The sequence below is a fragment of the Idiotropiscis lumnitzeri genome, chromosome 11 (assembly GCF_059441095.1).
Source record: "Idiotropiscis lumnitzeri isolate Australia: NSW breed Sydney's pygmy pipehorse chromosome 11, RoL_Ilum_1.0, whole genome shotgun sequence".
Classification (NCBI taxonomy): domain Eukaryota; kingdom Metazoa; phylum Chordata; class Actinopteri; order Syngnathiformes; family Syngnathidae; genus Idiotropiscis; species Idiotropiscis lumnitzeri.
In genome coordinates this window covers 19,095,137-19,122,886 of record NC_142401.1, presented here as the reverse complement: position 1 = coordinate 19,122,886, position 27,750 = coordinate 19,095,137, and the positions used below count along the sequence as shown (strand labels likewise).

Genomic DNA, 27,750 nt, shown 5'->3' with positions numbered 1-27,750 from the left:
ACTGAGAATCTAGCCATTTGGTAATGTTATTCTTTGTATTTATAATGCAGAGTAAACAGAGCTTTACCCAACTTTGCTTTACCCAACCGTTCAGTAAGCACAATCATGTTAAGCTATACACATTTAGTGCTATTGGGTGAACGCAGGTCACTCAATACCTTGGGCGAAGGATTTTCACCAGCAAGCACAAGCGAAACGTGTTGGTGGCTGCGTGCATACAGGCATGGACACATCTGCTCCTTCCAATCTCCGTAACTGGGAAGTCAAGTCATTGTTCCCCATGTCATAACCAATCATGGTTCTCAAAAAAAAAAAAAAAAACACACACAAAATCAGAGCTAACACCACTGGCGGTTCTAGGCAGTTTTACCTTGGGTAGGACGCAGGTGGCACGAGGTCCAGTCCAGTCCACATGCACACGAACACACTCATACACACACACACATGCACATGCAAACAAATGCTTGCACATCTGCATTTCAGGTTTCATTTTCTGCATTATCGTGCCGGTTTTACGTAGGTTGTCACGTGAATAACATAGCTTAATGTTGAGCATCCACGCAGTCCGTGTAGGCTGCCACAAACTATTATTTTGCTAGTTGAATTGTCACGGATGGCGGTTGCAATTAGTCGGCTAATTGGTTCATTTGAATGGCAACATATCGCAGCAGCCATCAGCTGATCTTATATTTCCATCATTAGCTTACAGCCTGAATTCTTTAGGAAATGTACAAACTAAAAATAAGGACAAGATATACAATAAGTTGATGGTTGGGTGGAACAGTAGAAGACTGGTTGGCCCGTCTGCCTTACAGTTCAGAGGTGCAGGGTTCGATTCTGGCTTTCTTGCGTGGAGGTTGCACGTTGTCCTTGTGCCTGCATGGGTTTCCTCCGGGAACTGCGGTTCATTCCCTCATTACAAAAGCATGCATGCCGAGTTAATGGACTACTCTAAATTGGCCCGAAGTGTGATTGTGAGCGCGGATGGTTGTTCATCTTTGTGTAGGAAAAAGCATTGTGCTAAAAAAAATTAAATAAATAAATAAATAAAGTGAACACTTGCAATTACCGAAAATATTTTGCTGTGCTTCACAAAGGGGCGAGGCAAGCAGCATCCTTGCATGGTGCATTTTTCAATTCAGTTTCCCTCTTGGGTGACTCCCTGAATTGGGCAACCAACTACGGGCTTGCTTATCCCACCACTGTACCGACCGATCAGCAGCCATGACCCGCCAACGGTTCTCCCTGAGACTTGTGGCTCATTCATTCAAATCATATCTAAAAGGGACCATGACAAAAAAAAAAATCTCTTCATTCTCCACAAGTCTAAGCAATACTTTTTTTTACTTTTGATTTTGTCTTGCCTACACACCATGAAGGTGTTGGGCAAAATTCTGAACACATATGCATTCCTCTTTATGAAACTATAACTGTGAACCACACAACAAACAAGACTTCCCAGCCATGTTTGAAAAAATAAAATAAAATGCGTGTGCGCGCGTGTGTGTGTGGGGGGGGTGTGCGCGTGAGTGTGTGTGTATGCTAAATGGGTGTCCATATGGCATCTGGTCAATTTCTGTATGAGGAATCACTGTGGCCTCCTAACACAATATACGTCAATATACGTTTCCATTTTTCTAACATATATAGATATAAATATATACGCAAACACGTGCACAACCCATAGATGTTTTTCCAAGTAAAATAAAAACTATTAAAAAAATGAGACACAAGTCCCTTAAATTACTCACACATCTCTGACAACGATAGCGTATTAAAACAATAGACTAAGTAATGATTCATTGAAAAATGACTAGCTTCGGAATTAAATGACAACCACTCTTCCATCTGAGCCGAGCAACTCCAGAAACAGGCACAATGACATAGATGTAAATACATGTACTAATTTTCTCAGGCTCGTTTTCAAAATATTTTTTCATGTTATTGTTGACATTTGTCCGGTAGAATTTGTAAGCCCAATCTAAAAAAAAACTTTAAATATAGCCCATGAGAAAAATCACAGGAAAAGTAAGACAACCAGAGACAACATGCACTTTCATACCCATCAAAGAGTGGACTCGGGCGTCATCACAATCAAACCAAGAGCCCCTCTTAGTCATGCTTTAAAGCACACTAAAATCGTATGTAACACACTCTTTCTTGTTATTTATTTATGTATTAATTCATTTATTTATTTTATTTTAATCAAGTGGAGACCTTGGAATAAGTTGGTAGTTTGGGGTATATTTCTCATATACGGCATGTAGCGAGGCTTGGACATAATGAGTTAATGGTGTGCTTTGCCTTGGGCAGGCAGTGAGATTCACATACACTCAGTCAATGGTCCTATTTCCTCTAGTTTTACAGTCCACATGCTGTTTAAAGGTTGGCAGTGTCTTATCCAAGATGGCGTGATTAAAGTCACCAGAGATTTAAACCAACGCCTCAGGATGATGCTGTGTGTGGAGTTTAGTGACCGCATTCTGGATGTCACATGCTGTCTCCATGTGGGTGTATGGAGTTATATAAACAACGACCACAATGGTGTGTTCAGACTCTATCGGCATGTAATAAAGTATTACGACCAAAATTTGATGTCATTGCAATAGAGGGATGATTTGATTTGATGGGAGTTTGTGCATAGCTTTTATTGGAGTTCATTATTTCATATTCACTGACCAGTTATCTTTCCATTTTCAATCTAATTTGCACACATTAGGGTGCCAAGTGATTTTGGACAAGAGACGGGGCACACTGGATTTTTCACCACCAGCCAATCACAGGGCATGTACTGTTAGACAAACAACTATTGACACTCCCATTCACCAAAACCTTCAGCCTCCACACTCACTGCAAGGCTGGAGGCGAGATTCCAACCCCTCAGCCACCATACTGCCCCGACAATTTGATTCACAATTGTGCTTATTCCTCATGAGTGGAGCATGCTTGTTTGTCTTAACATCTGGCAGATGTTATTAGCTGTTGGTACTCAGTGAAAAAACAAAGACTTGTGCGTGTTTATCCACCCATCTATTTAATCAGCAGCTGCCTCTACATAGGTTTGTAGGTTAAGCAGCACACACGTACACTCGCATGCGCACGCATGCACACACACACACCCACAGTCACATTTTCGTACTTCATACTTAAAAATATTTCTCTTACTCAGGAGGAGTAGTGGCCTAGATTAGAAGTAGGAAAAAAGCCAACAACATGCAAACTCCACAAAGAAAGGCCGGAGCCGGACTCGAACCTACAACCTCTGTATTGAGAAGCTATTGTACTAACCAGTCGGGCAACCGTGCCGCCTTGTCCAAGCCATTCCCAAAAAAATATGTGGCATGATTATACTCCATCCTCATGCATTTGCTGGCCACATAAATCCATTGTATTCTATCTGAACTACGCATGTCCTTGTCTATTTGCGCTTTGTCGGTGGAAAGTAGAATTTTCTCTGTTAGGAACATGTCTCGTTTGCGCTGTAATGGTATGTTTGGCGTAGTTTTTACACCGGATGCCCTTCTGATGTATCCCACTCAATATCTAGGTTTGGTACCAATAGTGGCTGGCGATTTGGGTTCGTGCATAAACAATAGGATTTTTTTTCCATTTGTGACTGGGATTTGATGCCTGGTTGCCTGTGTCAAAAGCAGCAAGCCATTACATCGCTCAGCGGCAAGGTGACATGTTGAACTCTTCGATTGCCAGTTGCAACATAGTGACCTTAGCATTAATGGCTAGTTGGAAAAGTACTACATGTTTGTACACAAGATACCATGTTGAGATTTTTGAAAGATTATTAGATTAAGATGATTCGATTATTTGATGGAGGACTCATTATAGATAATAAACAGATAATCGATTCTAAAATGATACAATAGCCCGAGATTAGATCAATGTTTATGATTGGATAACCGTACAAAATGCGCAAATATACATGAACTGCATGGATTTTCCCCTGAAAGCTGTGTACCTAAATGAACGTTTTGTCATTTCACTCACATGCTGTGTTATGGTGCTTTCGATTGTGTTGACTCTTTTTTTTCTTCTTACTTCTCCTGTGTTTTTTTTTTCCATATTCGCTATAGTTTAATCTTTTGTTATTGTACTTTCAAATGCTACCTAACAAATGGCAACAATATCATCCCAAAAATATTTTTGAAAACAAGTGTGTGCATGTATATACATCTAAGTCATTGAAACTGTTGAGTGTCTCGTCTCAGGTGGTAGAGTGGTTGTCATTTAATTCCTAAGGTATTTTATAATGAGCCATAACATCTATTATTTTAATATGATTGGAAAAGATATGCATGCAATTATGTGACTTGTGGCTGAATTATTTTCTATTATAATTATTTTTTTATTTTGTATGAAAAACATCTATGGGTTGTGCATGTGTTTGTGCTCTATATGTGTATCTGTATTTGTTAGTAAAATGGAAACAGGGATGTACAGTTTGTGTGTTAGGAGGCCACAGTGGTACCTCATATAGAAATTGACCAGATGCCATATGGAGACCCACTTAGCGCGCAAACGCTCTCTGCTCATAGCTAGTCATAAGTGAAACACACGAGCAGCGCCATATTGCTGGTACTGGTAGGTTTAGTTTTGCTCTCAGCAAGTAAATCATCCGTGGAGTGAGCAACGTCATAACATTTGGGCCCCATGATCAGTTGTCAGCCAGTGTATTGTACTGTTTACTGTCGCAACCACCAGATTTGTCCTGCCCCAAAATAGTGAGAAATTTTGCAAGTTAGGGCGCCGTAAACAGCCTCAATAAATGTTTCAGACAGAAATGTCCGCAGCATGTCATGTGCATGGAGCAGTTGATTCAGCGTCGCATTAGATCATCATCTTGTCAAGTAGGCGAACATTAGCTAGAAATGAGAGATGTTAAAGACTCTCTCTTCTGTCAAGTCCTTCTTCTTCTTCCTTGCCAGTTATTATGTTCTATCTTGTTAGTCTTTCAACCAATTTCCCTGCTCTCTTTCCCCAACCACCGTCTGAATTGTGTTGCTTTCATCTGTTTGAATGGCATATTGGTCAAGAGTGAGAGTTTGGTATAAACCAGATTTACCACACCTTTTCAAGACTGTTCAGAGAAAAGTGTAAGTAAAATCTGATTTATTTTATCCCCATGAATCTGTCTGTTTGCAGTCAACATGACACCAGTAGACCAGCTGGACAAGTCATGAACACAATCCAGCTGCAAGGATCTGCACCAATACACAACAATCTGCAGTGAGTAAACACACTCTATACGTAGTCTACACCTCACAGCATGATAATTCCTTCACTGTGTTGAAGATCTTTACACGCAAAACTTTCTCCAAGATATTTGGATTGGAGATGAGCAATAGCAGGACAATGAATCACCCTGGGAAGCTGCATTGCGGGACTGTTCCACCTCTTCATTCACCTAGCTGATTTACAATGGATGCGGAAAGAATAAACAACAGTAACAAACTTGTTCATCAGCAATCTTGTGATAATCAGCTGGCGCTCCCTCCCCGCACCCTACTCCGAAATATGATTAGATCCTACAGGTGCTAGGCCAGATAATTAATTTTTGAGGATTTTCCGAGGATAAAAGTCAAGTCAAGTTATCTAAAAAAGCCAAGATAATGGTAGAGTCAATCAAATGGAGAGCTGCAGGAAGACGACTTCAGTGGAACAGGTCCTCACCCAGTTGGTCAATGCCATAATCTCCACAGCATCGCTGCCGAGGATGTGGTCCGTCTCCAATCTTGTAGCGGTCAGTCGCTGTCGCATCGAAACAGCTACTTCCAAATGAGTCACCATTGCCTAATTCCCAAGGGGAACTGGGGGTAGAAAATAGAAGAGAAATAGTAAATAGGCCAGAAGTCTAAAAGTCTCCCAGCACGACCACAAGCATTAGCAGGAATTCCAGTTAGTGCTGAAGATAGCACAGTGACATTTATTATGAACATACCTCATTTAAAAAAGGATTGACCTCAAGCCACAGGTCTGGCATCCTTGCAGACAAAAGTGAGCTGCAGGGGCAACCAAGGCACTCGCCAGTTGCAAGTAAACAAGACTTGGATGACGTCTCTCATCAACTGTGTTTTGCTATCATAAAAGCTGAATTCTGCTACTTGAGATGATACTGCAAACTATATGAAAACTATAACTCAAGATGAGGCACTGCTACACCTTAACATCATTGCTTTTTGTCTCTGTCAGGAGTTGTGATTTGATGATGAAAGGGAAAGCTTACACTGCTGCTGAGAAGATCAATCACACTAAAAGTACAAACATGGTGTCAGAAGTGTCTCAAGAAGTCCAACCCTGCGCGCGGGTAAGAACTAGACACTCATATCCAGCACACTCAAACTACATAGAAAGGTAATCTATTCAATTGTTCTCCTGACTTGCAGACGTCACGGACGCCAAGAAAGTCAGCAACATTTGGGAAACGTTCCAACTCCATGCGAAGGAATCCTAAAGCAGAAGTCACCAAAGCAGGATGGCTGTACAAGCAGGTATATTTTTCAATAAATTCGGTCACTATTTAATTCACTCGTCATGTTTTGCACAACCTGTTGGGCCAATGACGTATGGTGAGGTTCAAGGCTGGTGAGGCAATGATAGAGTCAGATTTACAGATTTATGAGCCACAGCTGCCTTTAAACTTGTAATAACTTGTAAAATTGATAAACCGATATTTTGTGACCAATGTTTGAAGCAGATCTTTTGGTTTAAGGTTAATATGATTATTTTCTGTGATTGCCTTTCTTTGGCAGGAGCATTTTAGAATTCACAAACCTCAGCTGCAGTTTCTTTTTTTTTTTAATGCACCAACATGCAGCACCTGTGTGAATCAAGTGCGCACATGCATACTATGAAGATGAAGTTGTCCAGGCCGGGGGGCCACATGCGGCCCGTTGGACGTTTTAAAACGGCCCGCCGAACTTGAAAAAAATTTAAAAGATTAAACCTTGTTGTTAATGTTCTCTTTTCTAAATACTGTGGTTTTTCAAAGACATATATATTGTTGTAATGCTTTTGTTCACTTTCATTTAAAATTAAATGTATTCTTTTTCTCCGATGAAGTGAGGTTACCAAAACACTCCATCCATCTGTCGAATTTTACAACCCATTGTGGCCCGCCAATCAAAATGTTTGCCCACCCCTGAACTAGTCTATTGAGGAGGGATGGCAGGTAACCTATTCCAACCTCAACTATAAACTCTAAAGCCGTGAAATACAGAGAAGGATTTGACGCTACCACAATAAGACCAAACACTAAGCTAACTAATGAGGACATCAAATAAGTCATAATCCCTACCAGGACTTTAACCAGGTCTAAAGGTTTGAAAAAACATGTTTGTCATTCAACTATCCCCCTTCTTGCTAGCCCCCATGAGCCTTTGCGTGATTTACGAGCGCGACTTTTAGTATGAACCAGAACCGGCGTTTTGTTTAGATTGTAACTCCTGAGTCCACTTTCTATGGCTACAATCACAATTCCAAAAGAACGAAACCTCCACCCATGTTCACAGACATACGATGGACAAAAAGGGTCCCTCTGTTTCACATACTTGCGGTTGGAAAATGCCAGGTAAAAAAAATGGTCTCAAAGTTGAAATAGTTTGATGAATCCGTCACTGCCCTTTCCAACAGAGAATATGTCATATATTTTGCCTTAGTTATATTATCTGCCCCAACCACAGTATGAGTCTCATACTGATCTTTCACTATATTGGTACTACAATGGCAACGTTGAAAGAATATTTTGGTCCGATACGATAATAATCATTGCTTATGTGTCCCGACCAGGCCAGCAGTGGAGTGAAGCAGTGGAACAAGAGGTGGTTTGTCCTCTCCGACAGATGTTTGTTCTACTATAAAGGTGTGTTCCTGGTTTTCAAGTTTGAAATTCACCTTTAATGAGATTTGTTGATCAATGGGGAATTTTAGCTAGCAGGAGAGCTAATAGCTTGTCAGAATCCAAATACACAGGAGCAAATAATTCTCATTTATAGCAGATATTAATCATTAAACATGAAGCCCGGCAGCGGCAATTCCATTTATTGTTTAAGTGATGGCGTTTTAAAACATGGCACTCTATAAATGATCAACTCAAGTATGTCGATTGCTTTAACTGGGTTACCTGTCTTATCTACCTTAGTGCTGCTGTCAAATACCTTAGAATAAAATGGGAATGCTACATCGTGTTTGGAAAGTAAGTCACTGAGCACTTGTTTTCTGTAACTGACATGTTTAAATTTTGACTACAGGGGGGAGATTCATTTGTATAGAAACAGGTTGCTTTATAAAAATAGAAGTGGATGATGACTTTCTGAACACCCTGGTTCTTTAGTCCTTTATTTTTATCCTTGTACAGTAATTTCCAAAATGTGTCTTTTTATATATACACCGGATCGGTCAATATTTTGCATTTTAGACACATTTTGTGATCAGCTGTAATGTCTTAAATCCGATCATTGACACCATTGATTTGGTTGCCTCTTCTTGACTAATATTGTCTCTCAAGTGTTGCACTTGTTCAGGATTTTAATGTTTCTGTCACCCTTGTCATTTCTTTTGATGCTTATTCTGTTTAAAGAAAAAAACTTTTTGGGGGTTCCTTAGAGGTCAACTTGATGTCAATGAGTCCCGCACAAATAATATTCTACCGGCATACATACAAAGAGTGTTTAAGTAGTTGTGAATTGTCCATATGTTAAATTTGCGTGCATCCACTCATGCGAAGTGTTGCTCACATGCAGATGAATGGGTCACTGAGCTAACTCGGCTCGGCTCAGCAGGGTAGTAGCTTCTTCTCAATAATGGCAGCAATACAAACCTTCGATTAATATTTATTGAATCAACTCAAATCCCATTGTAAGACAACAACAGGGAAATTAAAGCAGCTGTTTCAGATGAGCACAGCGACCGGTCTTTTATCATTTCATGCAAGAGTGAGGCATGATTTTTTACTTTTCTAACAATGTAAATTCAATTATAAAATGTACTACGTAAAATTAAGCCTTTAGCAGTTGTCTGAGATATGTGTTTGCGTCTAAAATCAATCCTCAGTGTTACAATTATTTCTATTTTTGGTCATAGAGAATTTACCGAACTGGGTATTTGGTGATTAGTAACAAAAAAAAACTTGGCATTGATAAAAGTATGCTATCATGAATTATATCAATTTAACATAAAACAGCAGCATTGTCACTCACTCTCTCTCTCTCTCTCTTTCTCTCTTCATCTCTCTCTCTCTTTCTCTGTATGTGTCACGACATGATGCTAAAATTTCAAGTCCCATTACATGTTTTAAAATGGTTTGACTTCCAGCAATTTTTTTTTTTTTAATGGATGGATGCTGTTATTAATTTATCTATGTCAATTCATCTTTTATCCACTGGGCTAATTTGAGTCACTTTAGGATTATGTTTTGTGTGAAGTAAATTGAAAACAACTACTCTGTGATGATTTCACCAATTTGTAATAGGAAATCTGGTCAAGCTTATTAGTTGTATTTACTCTTTACTTTGTCCAACAACTGTGCTTGGGGATTCTCTCTTCATTCTGACCACGTCGCTTTGTTCCCTTCCTCTCCTTTGCGTGGCCCAGCTGTATTTTGGAAAAAGGGCCTGGTGAGAGGGAGCATTGGAAGCAGTAATGTGGCCAGTGCAATGTAGCAATGTGAAAGCTATGCCAGCAAAGAGCAAAGCTCAAAGAATGGGCAAAAGAAAAGCACTTTTGTGGTCTCGACTGTGATTTATAAAGCTGCCTCTGCCTCTCCTCTAAAGCACAGTGCTGTGGTTGGCGCCTCTGTGTGTGTTTACACATCTACTTAGCCAGAGGTGATGTTTCATTCCATTTGAGACGCACCTACATTTGGTGCCGTCAACAAATTGGTCACCGAGTTGAGTACCCCAATTTGACAAATCATTCCTTTGCATCTGCACTCACACTGTATCGAAACCACTTGCATTTTACCTATGATAGTTATATCCAAAGAAAATAATTAATCACTGACAAGCACAGTTTGGGTCTGATTGGCCAAGATCCCTAAAAGCGTGTGCTAAATTGTGTTCGGAAGAACAGATAGTGTGCGGTATTGGTGGGCGTGTTCAGCTTGATTTACTCACATTGCAATCTTATATTAATATCCTGAATATTGTGCATTGAATTATACTGTATGCTCAGTCAGTCAAACAGACCTTAGATCATTCATGAAATTGCTTGAGAACTGCATTAGCGAATAGTCCAGGGGTGGGCAAACTACGGCCTGGGGGCCACATGCGGCCCATTAAATGTTTTAATCCGGCCCGCCAAACTTGGAAAAAAATTAAATGAATAAACCTTGTTAAAGTTTTATTTTCTAAATACGGTGGTGTGTCAAAGACAGATATTTTGGTGTAATGCTTTTGTTCATTTTTATTTAAAATTTTTTTTTTTTTGTCTCCGATGAGGTGATGTTACCAAAACACTCCATCCATCTGCTCTTGGTCTGGCCCCTCTGTCAAATTTTAGAACCCATTGTTGCCCAGCAATCAAAAAGTTTGCCCACCCCTGGAATAGACGATACTTGCAGGAAAGTCCCTGATATTTCAAATTTTTTTACATGAGCATAAAAGTTTTCCCCACCACAGTCCCAGTCCTATAGTGGTACAACTTTGTCTGCTGGTTTGAAGCTGTTCTACAGACAGTGGTAGACTGCATGATCTCCCCTTGCGAATGTTGTCGCCTGCCATGTTCGCACCCCATGTGAGATTGTTTCCATGCAGTCAATAACCCTTTTAAAACCCGAATATTGACAGAAGGTTTTAAAAGGCCATGCAACCCACACAAAACCCTGAAAATGCCTACCCTACTTTCTGTTACCAAATTGTCTCATGAGTCGGGGTTTGGCAACTCCATGTGCCAGAATGCAATGAATGAAAATCAGCCAGTCAATTTTTTTTCAGATTTGATGATTCTCATTTCACGTGCAAAATGTTTGTAAATACATACACTCCTCACAAAGCATGCAAAATTAACTGCACAAAATGTTCAGCAGCCACAATCGTGGGTGCACCTGATTTGTATATCAGCGTCCACATCTGTTTGCTTGAGAAATCAATTTTGTGCACGTTTTAGAATGTCTGAGCTGAATGTGTCCTGTGTGATTTTGGGGTCTGAGTCTTCAGGTTGTCTGTCATTTCTTTGCTCTGGAGCAACCACCTCAATTACAATGTTTTGTTTTGACCAACTAGAAGGCCTTGCTGTCGACGCTCATCTGGAATGCGACCAGTCAGAGGAGACAGTGACTGACACAATTTAGGATCTAACCAGACTGGAAAAAAAAAAAAAAATGTTTTATTTAGAAACACACATTCAACAAATGGTATTGAATTGTCAAGATTTTTTTTGGTCTTTTATTTAATTGATTGTATTATGGAGAAGTGGATGATACTATATAGTATATAACTTTGTAATGAATTTAACAGAAACTGTTAATTTTAAATGTAATCAAAATTCAAAATTTTGGTGATTTAATATACAATATGTCTGACGCATAACTGACGTGTTTTGAAAAATATTGAATAGTATAACATCGTAGGGTGAAGACAAATCACAATGTCGTGAACACTATGTGAATTGCTTTTAAAAGCTAACATGCCAAAGTCAGAAATTAAGGAGACAAAAAAACTTATGAAGCATCGATCAATTATGTATCATTTTCCACAACATATCATGCCCAAGCGAGAATGCGTTCCCTCGAGGGCCATCACGGATGACATAAAAGCAAACAAAATGAATGCTGCTTGGAGGCACACCACACTTTTGTGCCTTTGATCTGCCCTATGATCTTCCTTTACAAAGGTCCAGTATTTGGGAACTCATACCTGTGTGGACTCAGTAAAACAATTGCTCACCTTTGTCCAATAAGTTTAAGGTTTTTACATTTGTGGTGCAGAGATCCGGAAAAAAATGTCAGTCATTTTATTTTTTCTTAAGAAAGCATACATTGTTGTATAACAACTTAAAAACCTTCAACACTATTTGTTTGATACCTACCTTTTGTACCTATTACCTTATTCACTGTTTTGCAAAAATAACGACGTATTAATTTCCAACTTTTCCCTACTTGCCGTTTCTGCTTGGGGTGCTCCTTTGATCTACTTCATTCTACTTGTAAAAGTTTCAAGGCTCATTTCCAAAAGGTTTCGGCGTAGGTTTTACGACACATGCCCTTCCTGACTCCAAACCATATTCCCGGTCTTGGGACTATAAGCAGTGAATTGGGCTGGCTTGCCCCCAGGGGCCTAGGCAGCATCAGGAGTGATGAATATTTTGCTGGAGCATAGTTAAAAAGTGGACTTTTCTGGGAAAGAGGAATGAAATCTGTAGGCATTTACCACTTTTTTTAACCACTCTGCAATGTAATCCCTGAGGGTTAAATATGGAATATTCATATAATATTGCAGCGTCGCTTGGAGCCTGAAACACATGCTTTGCAGCACTTGGGATATGAACGGCAAGAGAGATACATGTTTTGTGTTAAATGTTCTTCTTTGATTCTTGTTTTGGTTGTTTTATTGTTTGCGAATATGAGTTTAAATTGATGCTGGATGATAATTTTGGTTTCGATGTGACCATACATAGTGTTGATTATTGACTTGTTTCAATTGGCATTGTGGAAGTGACTATCCGTTTGCTAGCGTGTAATAAAGTTCCTCGTCAGCATCGTCAGCGCCTCAATATATTAGTGCATTTTTTTGAAATTACTCCTCTTGACAGTTGTTACAATGTTATACTTGTATACGTTTCATGTTTTCTGCTCATGAAATCCATCAAGAAATGCTTTACAACACATGGTTTTACATTTTAATGCTGAGGCCAGTAATTGTGTCAAGAAAGAAAGAAAGAAAGAGGCAGAGGTGCGTCTGTTGTCCCGATGTCACGCCTGTCCTCACGTGTACATGACGCTGAATCGGTGCGGACGAGCAGCAGGTACAGCTGCCTGGTGCCCGAAATTCTTGCTGCACTGACTCACTTGGGCTGATCGCTATCTTGCGTGCGCTTGCGCACAATTACCCTCTATACCCCCCCCCCCTTCCCTCACACACACCTCTACCCCACGAACACACCCACAAAACGAACAGGCGCGCACACGGAGAGGAGGGATCAGTGTATTGTATGATTGCACAAACCCTCCCCCTCCCCCTCCTTCAGATCTCTCTCTCTCTCTCTCTCTCTTTCTCTCTCTCTCTCTCTCTCTCACTCTCTTTCTCTCTCTCTCTCTCTCTCTCTCTCACTCTCTTTCTCTCTCTCTCTCTCTCTCTCTCTCTCTCTCTCTCTCTCTCTCTCTCGCTCTCTCTCTATTTCTTTTTGAATACACTCACGAACACACACCAGTCAGCAGCAGCAGGACGCTTGGCCATGCAGAGATATACATCCAGAGAATAAAAGGTAGGAGAAAAAGAAGAGAAATCTGTCCATTTCTTCAGAAATCGTGCTGACATCAATTATTCATTCAACATGAGTGGTTTTCTTCTACAGTGGTCCGATTTATGACCACTGGATTCGGATGTGTGGGAGCCATTACAAGTGCTTATCACACAGACCATTTTTGAAAGGACCGTAATGGAGAGCTATTCTAGGAAGCTGTCGACTTGGTTGAAAGTGGATGTTCCAGAAGTAGAACCCGTCCTATAACTGTCTCGTCTGGACTTTTTAAAAAGCTTTTTTTTTTTTTCTTTTTTTTTTTGCTACCGACTTTCAGTGTAATTCTGATCCTGTTCTTTTGCGCTCAGTGAGATGTTTTCACACTATCGTTTTTTTTCCTTCACAGATGAGAAGGAGGACACTGTGCTAGGGAGTTTGCCTCTGCTCAGTTTCCAGATTGGAGGAGTGAAGCCTTCGGACAACATCACCCGCAAGTTTGCCTTTAAGGTCAGTAACATCCAAGCAAAGGGGCGGATGGTGCCAAGAGGTTTTTGTTAACTACAGTTTCATGTCAGGAATGTAACTGCTGCAAGAAATCATTTTCCCTTAATAGTATATAATGAAACAGTCCCAAAAACATACTGTGTAACATGTAATTGACATGTTAAAAATTAAGTGTAAATTGCGTAAGCGGCATCAACTGATGTGTGTCCTTTGGTTGCATTGCTGACTTGTTTCTGATTGACATACTATCGTTGTTTGCTTCATGTCTGAGTCACGTGGTTTATTTTATGGCTGAAAAATACCCATTTGGTTCCCAGCTTTTCTATTGGAGCTTTTGGTCTCCAGCTGTTGTGAAATGCGCTCTATAAATAAAGTTGTATTGTATTGTATCAGCATACACAAGTTTTATAGTGAAGCATGACGTACATTTTTTTTGTCGTTGTTTTGTTTTTCTGGGGTACCAGCAGGGTCAAAATTATAGTATGTTTACTCTATTATGTTGTGCAACTTGATTCCTCGCTTCTATCTGGTCTTGATTCGCCATATCTGGCATGCCCATGCAGCTTGATGCCATTGTCCACAAATGGGTTGGTTTCCAACATTCTGTTCTTCTTAGAAATGTGTTTTAATTGCACAGAATTGGATCCTGGAGAGTATTTCAACCATGACATTTTGTAATACTGTTGTGTTTACAGTCCCTATAAGTACACGTTGGGAGTGCGGATGCATCGTGTGGTGGCAAGAGGGTTTGTCTTTTTAATTGGGTTTCTTTAGACATAACTGGTTAGGTTAGCCAGCTAACGAGCTTCAAATCAACAGTTAAGCAGTACATTATAAATCAAGCCCAATCTGGGCAGTGTATCAAACCTCTGCCGTCAACTTGTCTCTCACGCCGTGACGCCTTCCAACAAAATAAAAGCTCCAGAGAGAACGTTTCCTCAGCAGGTTAGCTCTAGGATGTTGTTGATCATCGCCAGTGTGGGGGTTTTATCATAACTATAATACCGTATACTGTATATAACTATATACTGATCAATTGGATGAGGCCTCAGGTTAATCACGATTAATATCATCGTTATAGACAAAATCCCCCAGATTCTGAAGTAGTGTATAGCACACTTTTATTTTAAATGCATTACCATCTAAATGGAAGTGTCATAACATTTGTTGGGATAACACTCTTGACACATTTAGTACCTGCCAGGATTTGTAAAAAAGGGATATTGCATATATTTGCTTCAAATCCTAAATATGATCTCAGGAATACACAAAGTAAGTCACATGATGGTAGGAGTTCACCTATGAAGTTAATGACTGCCTGCCAGAACATGTATCATCTCCGGTTGCCTGGAAAAGAAAATACGTGCTGAAATTAACACTTCACATTCACAATTATGTTATCAATAACTATTTCTTTGCAAAACTTTTTTTTATGCATCAAGTGCAAATGTGCAAAACTAACATTTTAAATTGTATTCGCTGAATGAAATATAGCACTGACAAATGCATGAATTTTTTTGCCAAACTTTGTTCATAAAATTGCGAATCAAACAAAAAAGTGCGTATTGTTTTGATGAAACAGTCACTTTGAGCATACGCATTGTTTAGCGAAGTGTTGTTCATAGCTGATATATATATATATATATATATATATATATATATATATATATATATATATATATATATATATATATATATAATATATATATATATACGACAGATTTTGCCAGCATTTGTTGCAATCACTGTTTGTCAGTCGGCGTTTCCTTTACCTTTCAAGACATTTTGTTCTTTTTGTTGACTCTTTCATAGCATATTCAGCATGGGAGCAAAGTCCAGCACATGTTGCCATTGTGTACACACTCACACACACACTTCCTTGTACACTTGCAGCTGGGTCTGCGTGGCAAACACACTTAGCTTGGACTGCCTGCCATGGAGTTCATTTTATCGATATTCCTGATTGGTCACTTTGTCCTGTTTACTGTCCCGTGTCACTGTGTAAGGCAGTTAATATTAACAGAGATCGATTGTATTTGATGCTTGAACTTTCAAAATTGTTCAAATATAAAGGCCCGCTGTAAGGCACAAAGTAAAATATAAATTGATCAAAGGGTAAACTGTTGTGATGCATTTAAAAAAAGGCCAATCTCGAAATAATATGGTAAGATATTTAAAGTCTTGCAAGACAGGTTACAGCTGATCAAAGCTGAGTGTGACAATTACATCTTGATCACAGAAAGGGTTGTCTAATTTTACACAACACCTACAGTAGAGTGATTTATCACTCCTCCTAGGGGCTGAAGGGCCATGACACACCACTAATAGCAAAGATTCTCAAATAGTCGAAACTCCATCTAAAATTGTTTAAGCCCTAAATATGCACAAAACCATGTTCCCAAAACTCTTTCCTTTATTTTCAAACTCAAATAATCTTAGAATTTTTTTCCCGGTCCTCCCACCCAGAGGTTGTGTCAAGTGTCCTTGAGCAAAACACTTTGCCCTTAGTTGCTCCTGATGCTGCGCCATGAATGCAAATTAGTGTGCAGCGCTTTAAGTGTTTTAATTGGTGGAAAAGTGCTAAACAAATGAAAAATCATATATCATTTAAAAATAAATGACTACTGGACATAGATTAATATGTTTTACCGATTATATGTAGTCAAGGAGGCTAATAACCGATATTTGGAGCCGATATTCATTTTCAGTAAGAAGGAAAATATTGACATCAAACTAAAAAAAAAAGACGATTAACTTTGTTGAAACGACTTTATGCAAATCTGAAAACTTTTTCAATAGACATATGCTTAATGTTGATTTTTGTTGACATTATACATCTTTGTTAGAAAATTCTAACAAAGTTGATTGAGCTCCCTGGGTCACCGGCATGTCTTAAAAAGTTCAAACAATAGCTCCATATGGATTTCTGCAGTGAATTTTCTCCAAAATGACAGGAATGTTAAAATTTTACTTCTTTGTTTTGATTTCAAGCAAAAACAAAAGGTACAGAGTACTCCCTGGGTCAGTAGAATCTCTTATAAAGATAACTGAAAATTTAAATACAATGATGAGTACATTAAAGTTAACATAGTTTTAAATTGATTTATTAGTGGCCATCAGCGATTTAAAAAAGGGCGATATCAATATTAGTCAAAATGCCAAATATCAGTGCGGATAATTGACTCTAGCCTTAACAATTATTCGTTTTTCTGGCTATATAATGTCTCCTTATTTAAGGACATGTATCGCAAATGACAGTTTATCTTCTGCACTTATTGTACTTCATGTTGTACGGACAGTCATTAATAGCAGTTAAACTGAAAGTTACGGGCTATTTTAGTTTACCATACTGTTTTCTCTGACTTCAACCCCCTCAAGGTGCTTCACCTAGTGATGGAAAATGAAGCTTCAAATTTGCTTCATGAACCAGTTGTTGTAGTTTTTTGACTCCTCTAGATGGCACTGTCGTCTTAAATAAAGCGGTTTAAGAAATGGCAAGTGAGCGTCCTTTCAACCCAATGGTGAACAGAAAGTGTCATCTAGAGGAGTAAAAAAAAAATTAACAACTGATTCATGAAGCAAATCTGAAGCTTCATTTTCTCATCACTAGCTTCTCCCGCCTACTAGAACACCCCTGGCATCTACCAACATCCTGCTGTTCGCTGTTAAAGCAGCTGCCGAAGAACCGGCTTCGCTTACTTACTGCCTTCAAATAAACAGAGCTTTGCGGCATCATAGGTGGTTAAAGAAAGAACGCCAAAATAAGTCGATAGGCTCAAGTCTAAGTTTGTAAATGGCGTTTTACGAATCAGTGAGGATGTACATCTTATCATTTTACATCCATATTTTAGTCCTCTCTATTCCCTGCAGACTCTGAGATGAATGATGTTGTTTCATTGGCATCTGGCCAAGCCTTCTCGCTTTTTATGTTCATTAATGGCACCCATTTTGTTGCAAACAATAGGATGAAATTAATAGATTGTTAACTCATCAGTAGAAACAGACTGTTAATAAATCGTAAGAGGAGATGAGAAGATTATAACTGATAATTGTTACCTTTCTTTCAAGTCCTCAATAATTCTACAATTACCGCGTATGTTAATTGGTGCACCCTAAATAAAAACTAATACTTCCTCAACCCCGCAGCACTGGAAACATCATTGATTTTTGCATCAACGATGACACAAATTGAATGGAAATGTGCAGTACAGTGGAAGAGGGGTTAGCACCGTTGCCTCCCAGCAGTCACATTCTGGTTTTGACTGCGTCACCACCAGTCTTCCGACAGTACAGTACCTTCTATCCGTGTAATACGCCTTACTCCCGCAATCCAAAATGTCTGTTAGATTAATTGAAAACTCGGGATTTGTGCATGTGAAGGGAATGCTTGGCTGTCTGTATGCATCAGCAATGTTTTTGACTGATGATCAGCCCAGGCTGTTTTCTGCCTGTCACATTCAGTCAACTTGATTCGGCTCACTGAACAGCAGTGAACAGAATAAGTGTCATAAGGATGGATGGAATGGATGATGAGTAATTGCACATTACTTTTAATCCACATAGACCACTGCTCCGCTTTACCTTGTTCCACTTTCCAGGTGACATACTCTTTGTAAAAATCCGACTTTGAACATTCACATTTCATAATCTGCTACAATACTGTTGGCCATAATTATTAATTTTTTTTCATTATAACCTCCTTTAATCATCACTTGCAGAGCAATATTGTAAAGTTTGATGAAGATCTGAAATAGATGTGATGTCATGTCCTTGACTGGGCTTTCCCTTGCACTCACAGGTAGCTATTGAGTGATACGCCAGATCATTGCTGTTGTCATATATATTGTCATATATACAGTAGTAATAACAGTAACTCTTTTTTTTTCATTACCGGAGTAATCTATTTAATTATTGTCCCGTAGTCATCACTTAAAATGCGATGCATTACAATTAATTTATTAGTTTACGACCACTGCACAGTCCAAACACACTCTGGTTAATAGGTCTCATCTCACGTCTCTTAATATCAACTTCCAAGCTTCTCGCTCCTCAAAAAATTGAACGTGACCCGGAAGTTGGTCTCATGATGCCATATATAAGAGTGTCTCTATTTTGAACACATATCGATGTGCGAGGAATGAGCATCGATGAGCATCCACGGGCTATCTTAAATTGAACGACAGAAGTAGTTCCTCAATGGTGACGTATGAAAACGGGCATGTACCAGCAAGAGTGTCAAAAACGCTGGACTTTGAATTAAATAATTATGACATGTATGTGTCATTTCTTGATGGTTTTAGTATAAATATACTTATCTTGTTGATTCTCTTTTCTATTTGGTGGAGTACTTGATACCAAAAGACTTGATTGTACTGGCTTTAGGTTACTATACGGAACCAAACCTCTTTCAAAGGTTTGCACTGCTGCAGGTAGATCAGCTGCTCTTTCTCAAATGCATTTGGCCACAACAAGAAAATACAAAATATTTCGGTGGGTCTTCAAAGTTTTTTGCATTCAACGAAATGCATAGGTCAAATATTCAATTTTTTTCCATATTTACAGCTCATTCCAAATGTGCGCTGTGACAATTAGGAGCGGAGGGGACGGGGGAGTTGCACTTGAAACAGACCAATCGTTGTCTTTGCATCTGTAAAGTTTACAGTCTGAAATGAAGAAAATGTTTGAAATCCTTATTATCTGTGTTCCACAGTCCATTTGTCTCAGGTTATTTAATTTGCTATAGTAACTATAAACATATTTTCTATTGCGTTTGAAAGAGATACTTGAAGCAGAGAATATGTGCAAAATCACTTGTCGGAGATTGTAGATTTGCTTTCCTGGGCTGTAGATCACCGAGTTGAACCACCATGTTGTGTTCACTTGTAATGTGTCCAAAGTACAGTGCGTAAAGGGACAGGTCGTTGACTTGACATGTTATTGCTCTTGTTACTATTTACAGTGTGAATTATGGTGGTTTGTGACAGAGCACTTGTGTTTTAAAACCTGAGCTAAACATGCAACATTTTCAGAGATTATGATTCTTCTCAGTTTTAGCGCTTTTGGTCATTTCCCAACAATGCGGTACAGGGTACAATTTACATGATGTAACAAAGATCCTGTCTCAATTTCCCCCCGCAGGCTCTCATAGAGAGGGATCCTGTTCCAACCTGTCTCTTCCAAAGATGACTGATCCAACTACTTCTGCCCATCTCATGTAATCCATGTAAAATGACCCTCAGATGATATAAGAAAATAAGTAAAGTGAGGGAAATATAGATCTCCATAAACCTCTATTTTAATCCAAAATAATGATGTAAAAAGTGATTGTATTTGTCTCTCAATTTTTACTCAGTTAGTAATATGTGCAGTTTACTCCTCCAAAAATATGCAACCCAAAATTCATTGAATTTGGGACGTTTAAAATGTAAATAAAAACAGAATACAATGACTTGTAAATCATTTTAACCCATATTTAATTGAATATACTGCAAGAACAGGTTATTTATTCAAACTGATCAACTTTATTTTTTTTTTTATTTTTTTTAGCAAATAAGAATTAATGTTGAAATATTTGGCTGAAACACATTCGAAATAAGAATTAGAATTAGAAATCCCTTTATTGTCAGTGGACCAGGGTCATGTTTACCACTGTGTTACATCACCATTTATTTTAACAATGTTTAATAAATGTTTGGGAACTGAGGACACTAATTGTTAAAGCTTTGCAGGTGGAATTCTTTTCCATTTTTGCTTGATGTACAGCTTCAGCTGTTCACCAGTCTTGGGTCAATAGTGGCCTATTTTAGACTTCATAATGCGCCACAACTTTGAATTTTCCTCTTTGTCCCGGTGCATCTGTCCACAATTTCCAAAAAACAATATGAAATGTGGACTTGCCAGACGACACAACACTTCTCCACGCTCATTGCTGTCGATAAATGGCTTTTGCTTTGCATCGTAGAGTTTGTGGTTACACTTGTGGATGTAGTGCCAAACTGTGTTTACAGAAATTGGTTTTCTGAAGTGGTCCTGAGCCCACCTAGTGATATCCTTCACACGTTGATGTCAATTTTTGACGCAGTGCCACCGGAGGGTTCGAAGGTCTTTCTGCTTACATGCAGTAATTTTTCTAGATTGTCAGAACCTTTTGATGATATTAAGGACTGTAAATGATGAAATCCCTACATTCCTTGCCATTGTATGTTGAAGAACATTGTCTATAAAGTGTTTTCTGACTATTTCCTCATGCTTTTGTTCACAAAGACGTGAACCGCACCCCATCTTAGCTTGTGAATGACAGCAATTCAGGGAAGTTCCTTTCATACGCAATAATGGCACCCACCAGCTCCCAATTAGCTCGTTCACCTGTGGCATGTTCCAAACAAATCTTTGACGAGCATTCTTCAACTTTCCCAGTCTTTTATGCCAGACATCAAATTATCTTCATGATTATTTGCTAAAAACAATTCAAGTTGATAGGTTTGAGCAAGAAATATTTTGTCCTTGTTGTGTATTCAGTTAAATATAGATTTGCAAATTACCACCACTTAAACAAAGCTTCCAATATTTTTCTAGTTTGACATCAATCCATCCAGTGGTCATCGGTTAAGCCTTTCTTCGTATTCTTTAATGGCTTGTATGAAAAATATGTATTATGAATTAGGAATTAGGGAATTACTTTTGTTTATTGATGGATAAGTGGGTATATATTTTTATTGCTATTTTTAAGGCAAACAATATGTTCAGTATAATGTACAGTACTTGTGCACACTTCTAAATGCTAAACTGGTAATAAAACATTTATTTGAAGGAATGGTGTTACCATACTGACAAACTTTTTTTTAGCTTGCTCAAAAAAGTTGGCTCAGAAATTATGTGTACTCGCCGACAATCATTAGAACCCTGGAGAAAAATCAAATGAATTCGTTGTTATCACTTTTCATACTAATTGGACTACCTGTCATTAGTCCTACCTGAAAGATTACACGTTGCCTTCACGGAGGAGACATTTTTGCCAATGGCCGGCATGTTTTTCCAATTTATTCACTTAGATTAAAGGTTGAGCAACATGTGCCATGATGTGGTAGGGAGGGATGTGCTAACCTCAGGTGACCAGCTATGTGGTAAATAAAGTCGGTCAAACCTTGTCTGACTCCTGTTAGCAGAGCAAATGTTAATGAGTCATCTATATTATATAATACACTAGAGATGGATTTGTCCCCCAATTTCATGTCATGCCAATATCGCCCACAAAATGTTTCATTGGTGCTTATTTAAACATAGCGGGACAACATTTATAGGATCTGCATTTTGGACACCAACTATTTTAACCTTTCCAGTGGATTTTGAGATTGACTAATAAAGAACCCTGATTTTTTTTTGAACCAACAAAAGGAGCAGGAAGCTGGCAGGTCTTTATTTTGTGTGTGACCAACAAGCTAATGCATACCCAAATCATACTTGAATGAAATCTGGGTTCATGTTGTTATATTGTGAACTATGTCTAACACTAACCTCACAGATGAGTGACTTTGGTTCTAAGAGTTGTTTTGTTTCTGCTAATCTATTGTGGAGTTCTCAAAACCTGTTGTACCTGCAACTTTACTACCTGGCTGCACAGTCAGGGGTGTGTCCATAGCCAGAGGACATTTTGTGAGGGGAAAACATGTCAACTGTCGGTTTGAAAGCATTTCCGTTCTTAATGTGGGCATATAAAAAAAAATCAAACCAAAAAAAAAATAAACAAACAAGAAAAGTAACTTTGTAATAGCATACAAATAGTTGATCTGTCTACCTGTCCATTGAGGGTAAAATTACACAACCTAGTAAATCTTACATTAACTGCATATTTCTTAAAATGTGTCCAGAAGTGAGCCATCTGCAGCTGTTGTAAGTGAATCATTCTAAATGTTGTCCATTTGTGATATCAGCCTCATCAGAATATCTGTGTGAGTCTGGGTACGTCTCTCTGTGCGTACAGGTCTGACTCACATTAATTACTCCACCACAGTGTTGAACTTACAGGTTTGTTTGGTGACTTGTGTGGGCAGTGCATGAATGCCTCACCTTCACAGCCTAAAGTTAAAAGCAAGTTGCATCCAGTGGAAAAAAAAAAGTAGTCACACCTTTTTAATTTAGATTTTTTTTTATTTTTAATCTGCTGCGATTGGCTGATGACGAAAAACAGATGTGACATGCTCCAGCTCACCCACGCAACTAATGACAGAGAATATGTATAATGTAGTAGTGATTTGTTACACACACACAAGTTTAAAACTGGGTTTGTGGCTGTGCTCAGAATTAACCATGGGAGTCAGTACACACTCGTCTGACTTTTTTTTTTTTTTTTTGCTTTCCAGCAAAAGTCTGAAGGTTATGTGTTAACACTGACGTGACTGTTATTTGGAGCTGTTCAAGAGTCCCTCAATTGCAGCCGAAGAAACACGGCACGGCATGCGCTGTTGTCTGTGTAGTTTTCTTTTGGTGATGATCAATATAAAGTTTGCACCAAACATACAATCTCAAATTCTGACCAAACAGTTCAGCCTTGGTTTCATCAAGCCCTTTTTTAATACCAACGTTGAACTTTTCGCCGCTAATTTCAAGAGGCATGTTTGACACAAACACGACACCAAAAGAACTCCATACTTACAGTGCTTTTTGCTTTCTGGCTTGGTTTTCTTCAGAGAAGGGAATTATGAACAGTTCCAAATACTAGCCAGTGGTAAAACAATAATAATGAAAAAAAGTCTACTAGAAGAGCTGGACTTTACTTGGGGTTACTCAAGCCAGCTTTCGGTGGTGTCAGGTGCATCCCATTCAAATTTTTGAAGGAGGAATTTGACTTAATTGGTTAATCTTTATACATTGCCATCCACTGTTGTTTGGTAAAAGGGTGTGCACACATCTGTAATCATATTATTTCAGTTTCTATCGCTTCATATCTCAAAATTGTTTTTTTTTTGTTCAATTGAGTTTTATATCTATATTGCAAAAAGACTGTCATTTGAAAAGGGGTGTATAGACGACTTTTAACCACCATTCTCACAAGATGAATGTTACTGACATCAGAAATGATGTTTACAATGTCAGCATATAGTAAGAGTTGCAGATTTGACCTGTTGTGAATTGTTACTACTCGTGATGAAACTACAAACCATCGTTTGTGGTTCTCATTTAATTTCCAAATTGAATAATATAATCCAAATTTCATGAAACTACACAAAACACTACTCAAGTCTCATCAAGTCAATAACAAGCAGGTGAATTATAAATAACACTTCTTAAAGTGTTGTTCTCCATTTCTTTCTGTATGTGGATTTCCACTGCACTGTCCAAGTGTTTGAATCTCATTTTGAACGAGCTTTATGTCTGGACACGGAGTACATATATGACAATGGACACATATCTGATAAGATGTGTGATGATTTACAGTCACTGAGAACAGGAAATAACCCACATGCCGAAATGCCCAAATTGCAGATAAACAACTAATAAGTGTCAAACACTGGGTAGCGACAACGCAGAAGTAAAAATAAGAAATAAATATTCAACTTTACAATCATTTTATTGGCTTGAGCTGACTCTTTCCTCCATTTATTTAAATAAAGTTACCAGTCAAATACTTCAGTTGCCACATTAGCATTCACATTTTCTTACATTCCCACATGGGGAAAAGAAATTGAATTTGAGAAAATATGAAAAATAAAAGCAAAAACAGAAGTCATGAAGGTGGAATAAATTTATCAACGCACTTTATCAATCCAATTGATACATACAGAATTTTTGGAAAAGGTCGGATTCCATCTATCTATCTATCTAACGAGCTATACTTTCAGATTAATTTATGTGATTTTCCTTCAAATATTCCTCAATAATACAGACTTTTTTGTTTTCTTTTGAATAAAGTCTATTGCTATTGCATTTACATGGCTTTTATAAATCAGATGATAGTCATACGGCTGTGAAAGGGACCAACTGGTGACCTGCTTTGATTTTTTTCTTTATCTGTTCTTCTGACAGCACTTTGCCTAAAATAGAATAATCTTCTTCACACATACTTCCCAGGATTAAAAATACCGTATACTTCTTAGATTTAATTTTAAACACTAAAAAAAAGAATATGCTTAAATCATATGAGCCTAGTGTAATCAAATGGTGGCTAAAACCAGTGAAATGTCCTTATTATCCATTAAAGGTAGAAAACATTGAAAACATACAGATGCATCAAATCAAGGACCAATAGACTGAGAAACAGTTTCTTTCCGAGAGCCATCTCCATACTGAACTCTCACACACACACGAGACCACCCTAACCTCGCAAAACAGCATTGTGATGTGTTTCTATATGCCCTATTCAGTACTGAATTCCATTGCACTGTCTTCTTTACTTATCTAATTTATATATTTGTCTGTATTATTGTTGTATTGCACTGGAGAGGGGAGCCCTCTAATCTCGTTGCACACTTGAGTACAATGACAATAAAGGGATTTCTATTCTATTCTATTCTATTCTATATATATATATATAGACAACAAATATAGATAATGATATAATGATATATATATATATATGTGTATATATATATGTATATATATATATATATACATATATATATCATTATATCATTATCTATATTTGTTGTCTCTCACTACGAATCAATAAGTGCGCCAGTGTCAATTCTTACTCCTTGGATCTTTCCTTCCAAGGACAAATGCCCACACGAACAAATGCACATGCACACGCATGCACGCTTCCACACGGCCCCGCCTCTGTTGCTAGGTTACTGCTGGGTGGTGCTGTGTAGTCAGTCAGCCCATCGCATCACAGCACTGTCACTGCAGTAGGCGGAACATTTCGATGTTCCAAACTGGAAGAATATGTGTCCTGTTTATTAGTGACATCATGTATATATCTATATATATATCTCTCTCTCTCTCTCTATATATATATATATATATATATATATATATATATATATATATATATGTATATATATATATATATATATATATATATATATATATATATATACACACATATGGAAGATGCTGATAGATTATTTTTTTCCTTTGTGTCTGCTGCCCTCTAGTGGTAGTTGTAACAATTAGTGGTATGAGTGGTTTGAACTGGAGATAACAGTCGACTTCAGAATAGAATATGCCTTCCATTTTAAATTTCCCACACAGACTCAAGACAAATCATTTACATTTAAGACTCAACATGACCTTTGTAATCCCAACCCATAACCCTCTCCTTGTCTCTTCTTCCTTCCACATTGTATTTGCCCACCCCCATGAGCTCTACCAGCCTTCACTCCTTGTTTCCTGTTTGGGTATAAAATTAAAGTAGGTACAGTAGTGATTGTTTCTCTTATGTGTAAATAAGCATGCCTATTTACATTATTGTGCATGTTGGAATGATTACTGTTGGTAGTAACACAGAAAAGCACACCAAAACTAGACACCAGACTTTTTTTAGATTGATTTACATTTGGTCTAACTAATCAAACCATTTGGGTTGTATCACTCATCACTGCAAAGCAAATTTCAGCATCTTAATGCACCTCGAATATTACTTAAAGGTAGAAGAACATTAGCATGTGGACAGATATCTCATGTGCATGACAAGATTAATTTGTTGCAGATGATTTGAACGAAAATTATGTCAAAAATGGTTTTTCACATATGTTCTTGTTCTGTCTACATCTCTAGGTGTGGTTGGAAGAGGAACAGGAAGAAGAACAGGAAGAAAATGGGGAGTTGAAAGCTCCTGTTGTGTTTTGCGTACAGGCAGAACATGCTGGAACCAGGACATATTACTTCAGTACAGACAGCTATGAAGAGCAGAAGGAGTGGATCACAGCCATGAATGAGGCTGCAGAGGTCAACGTTAATCCATCACACAGGTGTTGCACCTACACGTACACAGAACAAATTAAATGTTACATTTCAGACAGGCGGCATGGTCCACTACATGTAAGCACATCTGCCTCACAGTTCTGAGGTTCAGGGTTTGAAAATCCATCCTTACTTTCCTGTGTGAAGTTTGCATGCTCTCCCTTAGAATACTACTCCAGTTTTCACTCAGATTCCAATGACATGTATGTTATGAAAACTATGGACCGGGGGAGCAATTGCGGCCCACTGTTCGTTTTTTTTTTCACAACAACATGCGGTACATAAAGAAATTATAAATTGCCACGACGCATGCTTGTGGGTTACGGCTCCCACCCCAAATTTCAGAAAAATCCTAAAACTTTTGCCTGGCTGTTTTTTTTTTATCATTATATTCATAAAGCAATACATTTTGGGGTGGCGGTGTGTGTGTGTGTGTGTGTGTGTGTGTGGGGGGGGGGTGTTTGCACCTGACCGGGACAATGGGGCACCGCCGAGGGGGCCGCGCCCGTCCCAGCCCCCGGCGCCACCCAACACGCCCTAACTGTTACGGTCGCCTGCCTGTCTCCTCCGGGGCTTCCATGTGGTTGAACTTAGGGCAATTTCGCCCCGCTTCGTGTCCGGGGAAGGTGCTCCTCTTCGGCCTAACTGTTACGCACGCCGACCTGTCTCATCGGCGAGGCGCAACCCCCCGCAAATACAAGATAGCTCCGGGGGCGACTGGCCGGCGAGCGTAACAGTTAGGCCGAGGGCGAGCACCTTCCCCGGGCACGCTCGGGGCGCAACGGCCCCCAAGTTCAACCACAAGATAGGCGGGTCGCGGCAGCGACTCTGGACGCAGGGCCAGTGCTGCCACCCAGTGTCCAATTTGCTAAACAACAATACTGATATAATTTAAGAAACTATATTTGACAAAAGACAACAATTACAATCACCCCAAAA

The 27,750-nt window shown here is 38.7% G+C and overlaps 1 protein-coding gene across 13 annotated transcripts in view; it reads left to right on the top strand.

Moving 5' to 3' along the window:
• The window catches only part of plekha6 (pleckstrin homology domain containing A6), a 79,418-nt gene that overhangs the window by 25,945 nt on the left and 25,723 nt on the right, over positions 1-27,750 (top strand). For 11 of the 13 annotated variants that reach the window (XM_088308280.1, XM_088308281.1, XM_088308284.1 and 8 more), the window contains exons 2-7: positions 5,158-5,241; positions 6,205-6,319; positions 6,399-6,503; positions 7,801-7,873; positions 13,814-13,914; positions 26,626-26,819. In XM_088308280.1, the coding sequence (XP_088164406.1) occupies positions 5,192-5,241; positions 6,205-6,319; positions 6,399-6,503; positions 7,801-7,873; positions 13,814-13,914; positions 26,626-26,819 (638 nt within the window). In that variant the 5' untranslated portion in view covers positions 5,158-5,191. The remainder of the gene's footprint in view (positions 1-5,157; positions 5,242-6,204; positions 6,320-6,398; positions 6,504-7,800; positions 7,874-13,813; positions 13,915-26,625; positions 26,820-27,750) is intronic. The other 2 variants (XM_088308282.1, XM_088308290.1) reach the window with 1 other exon arrangement.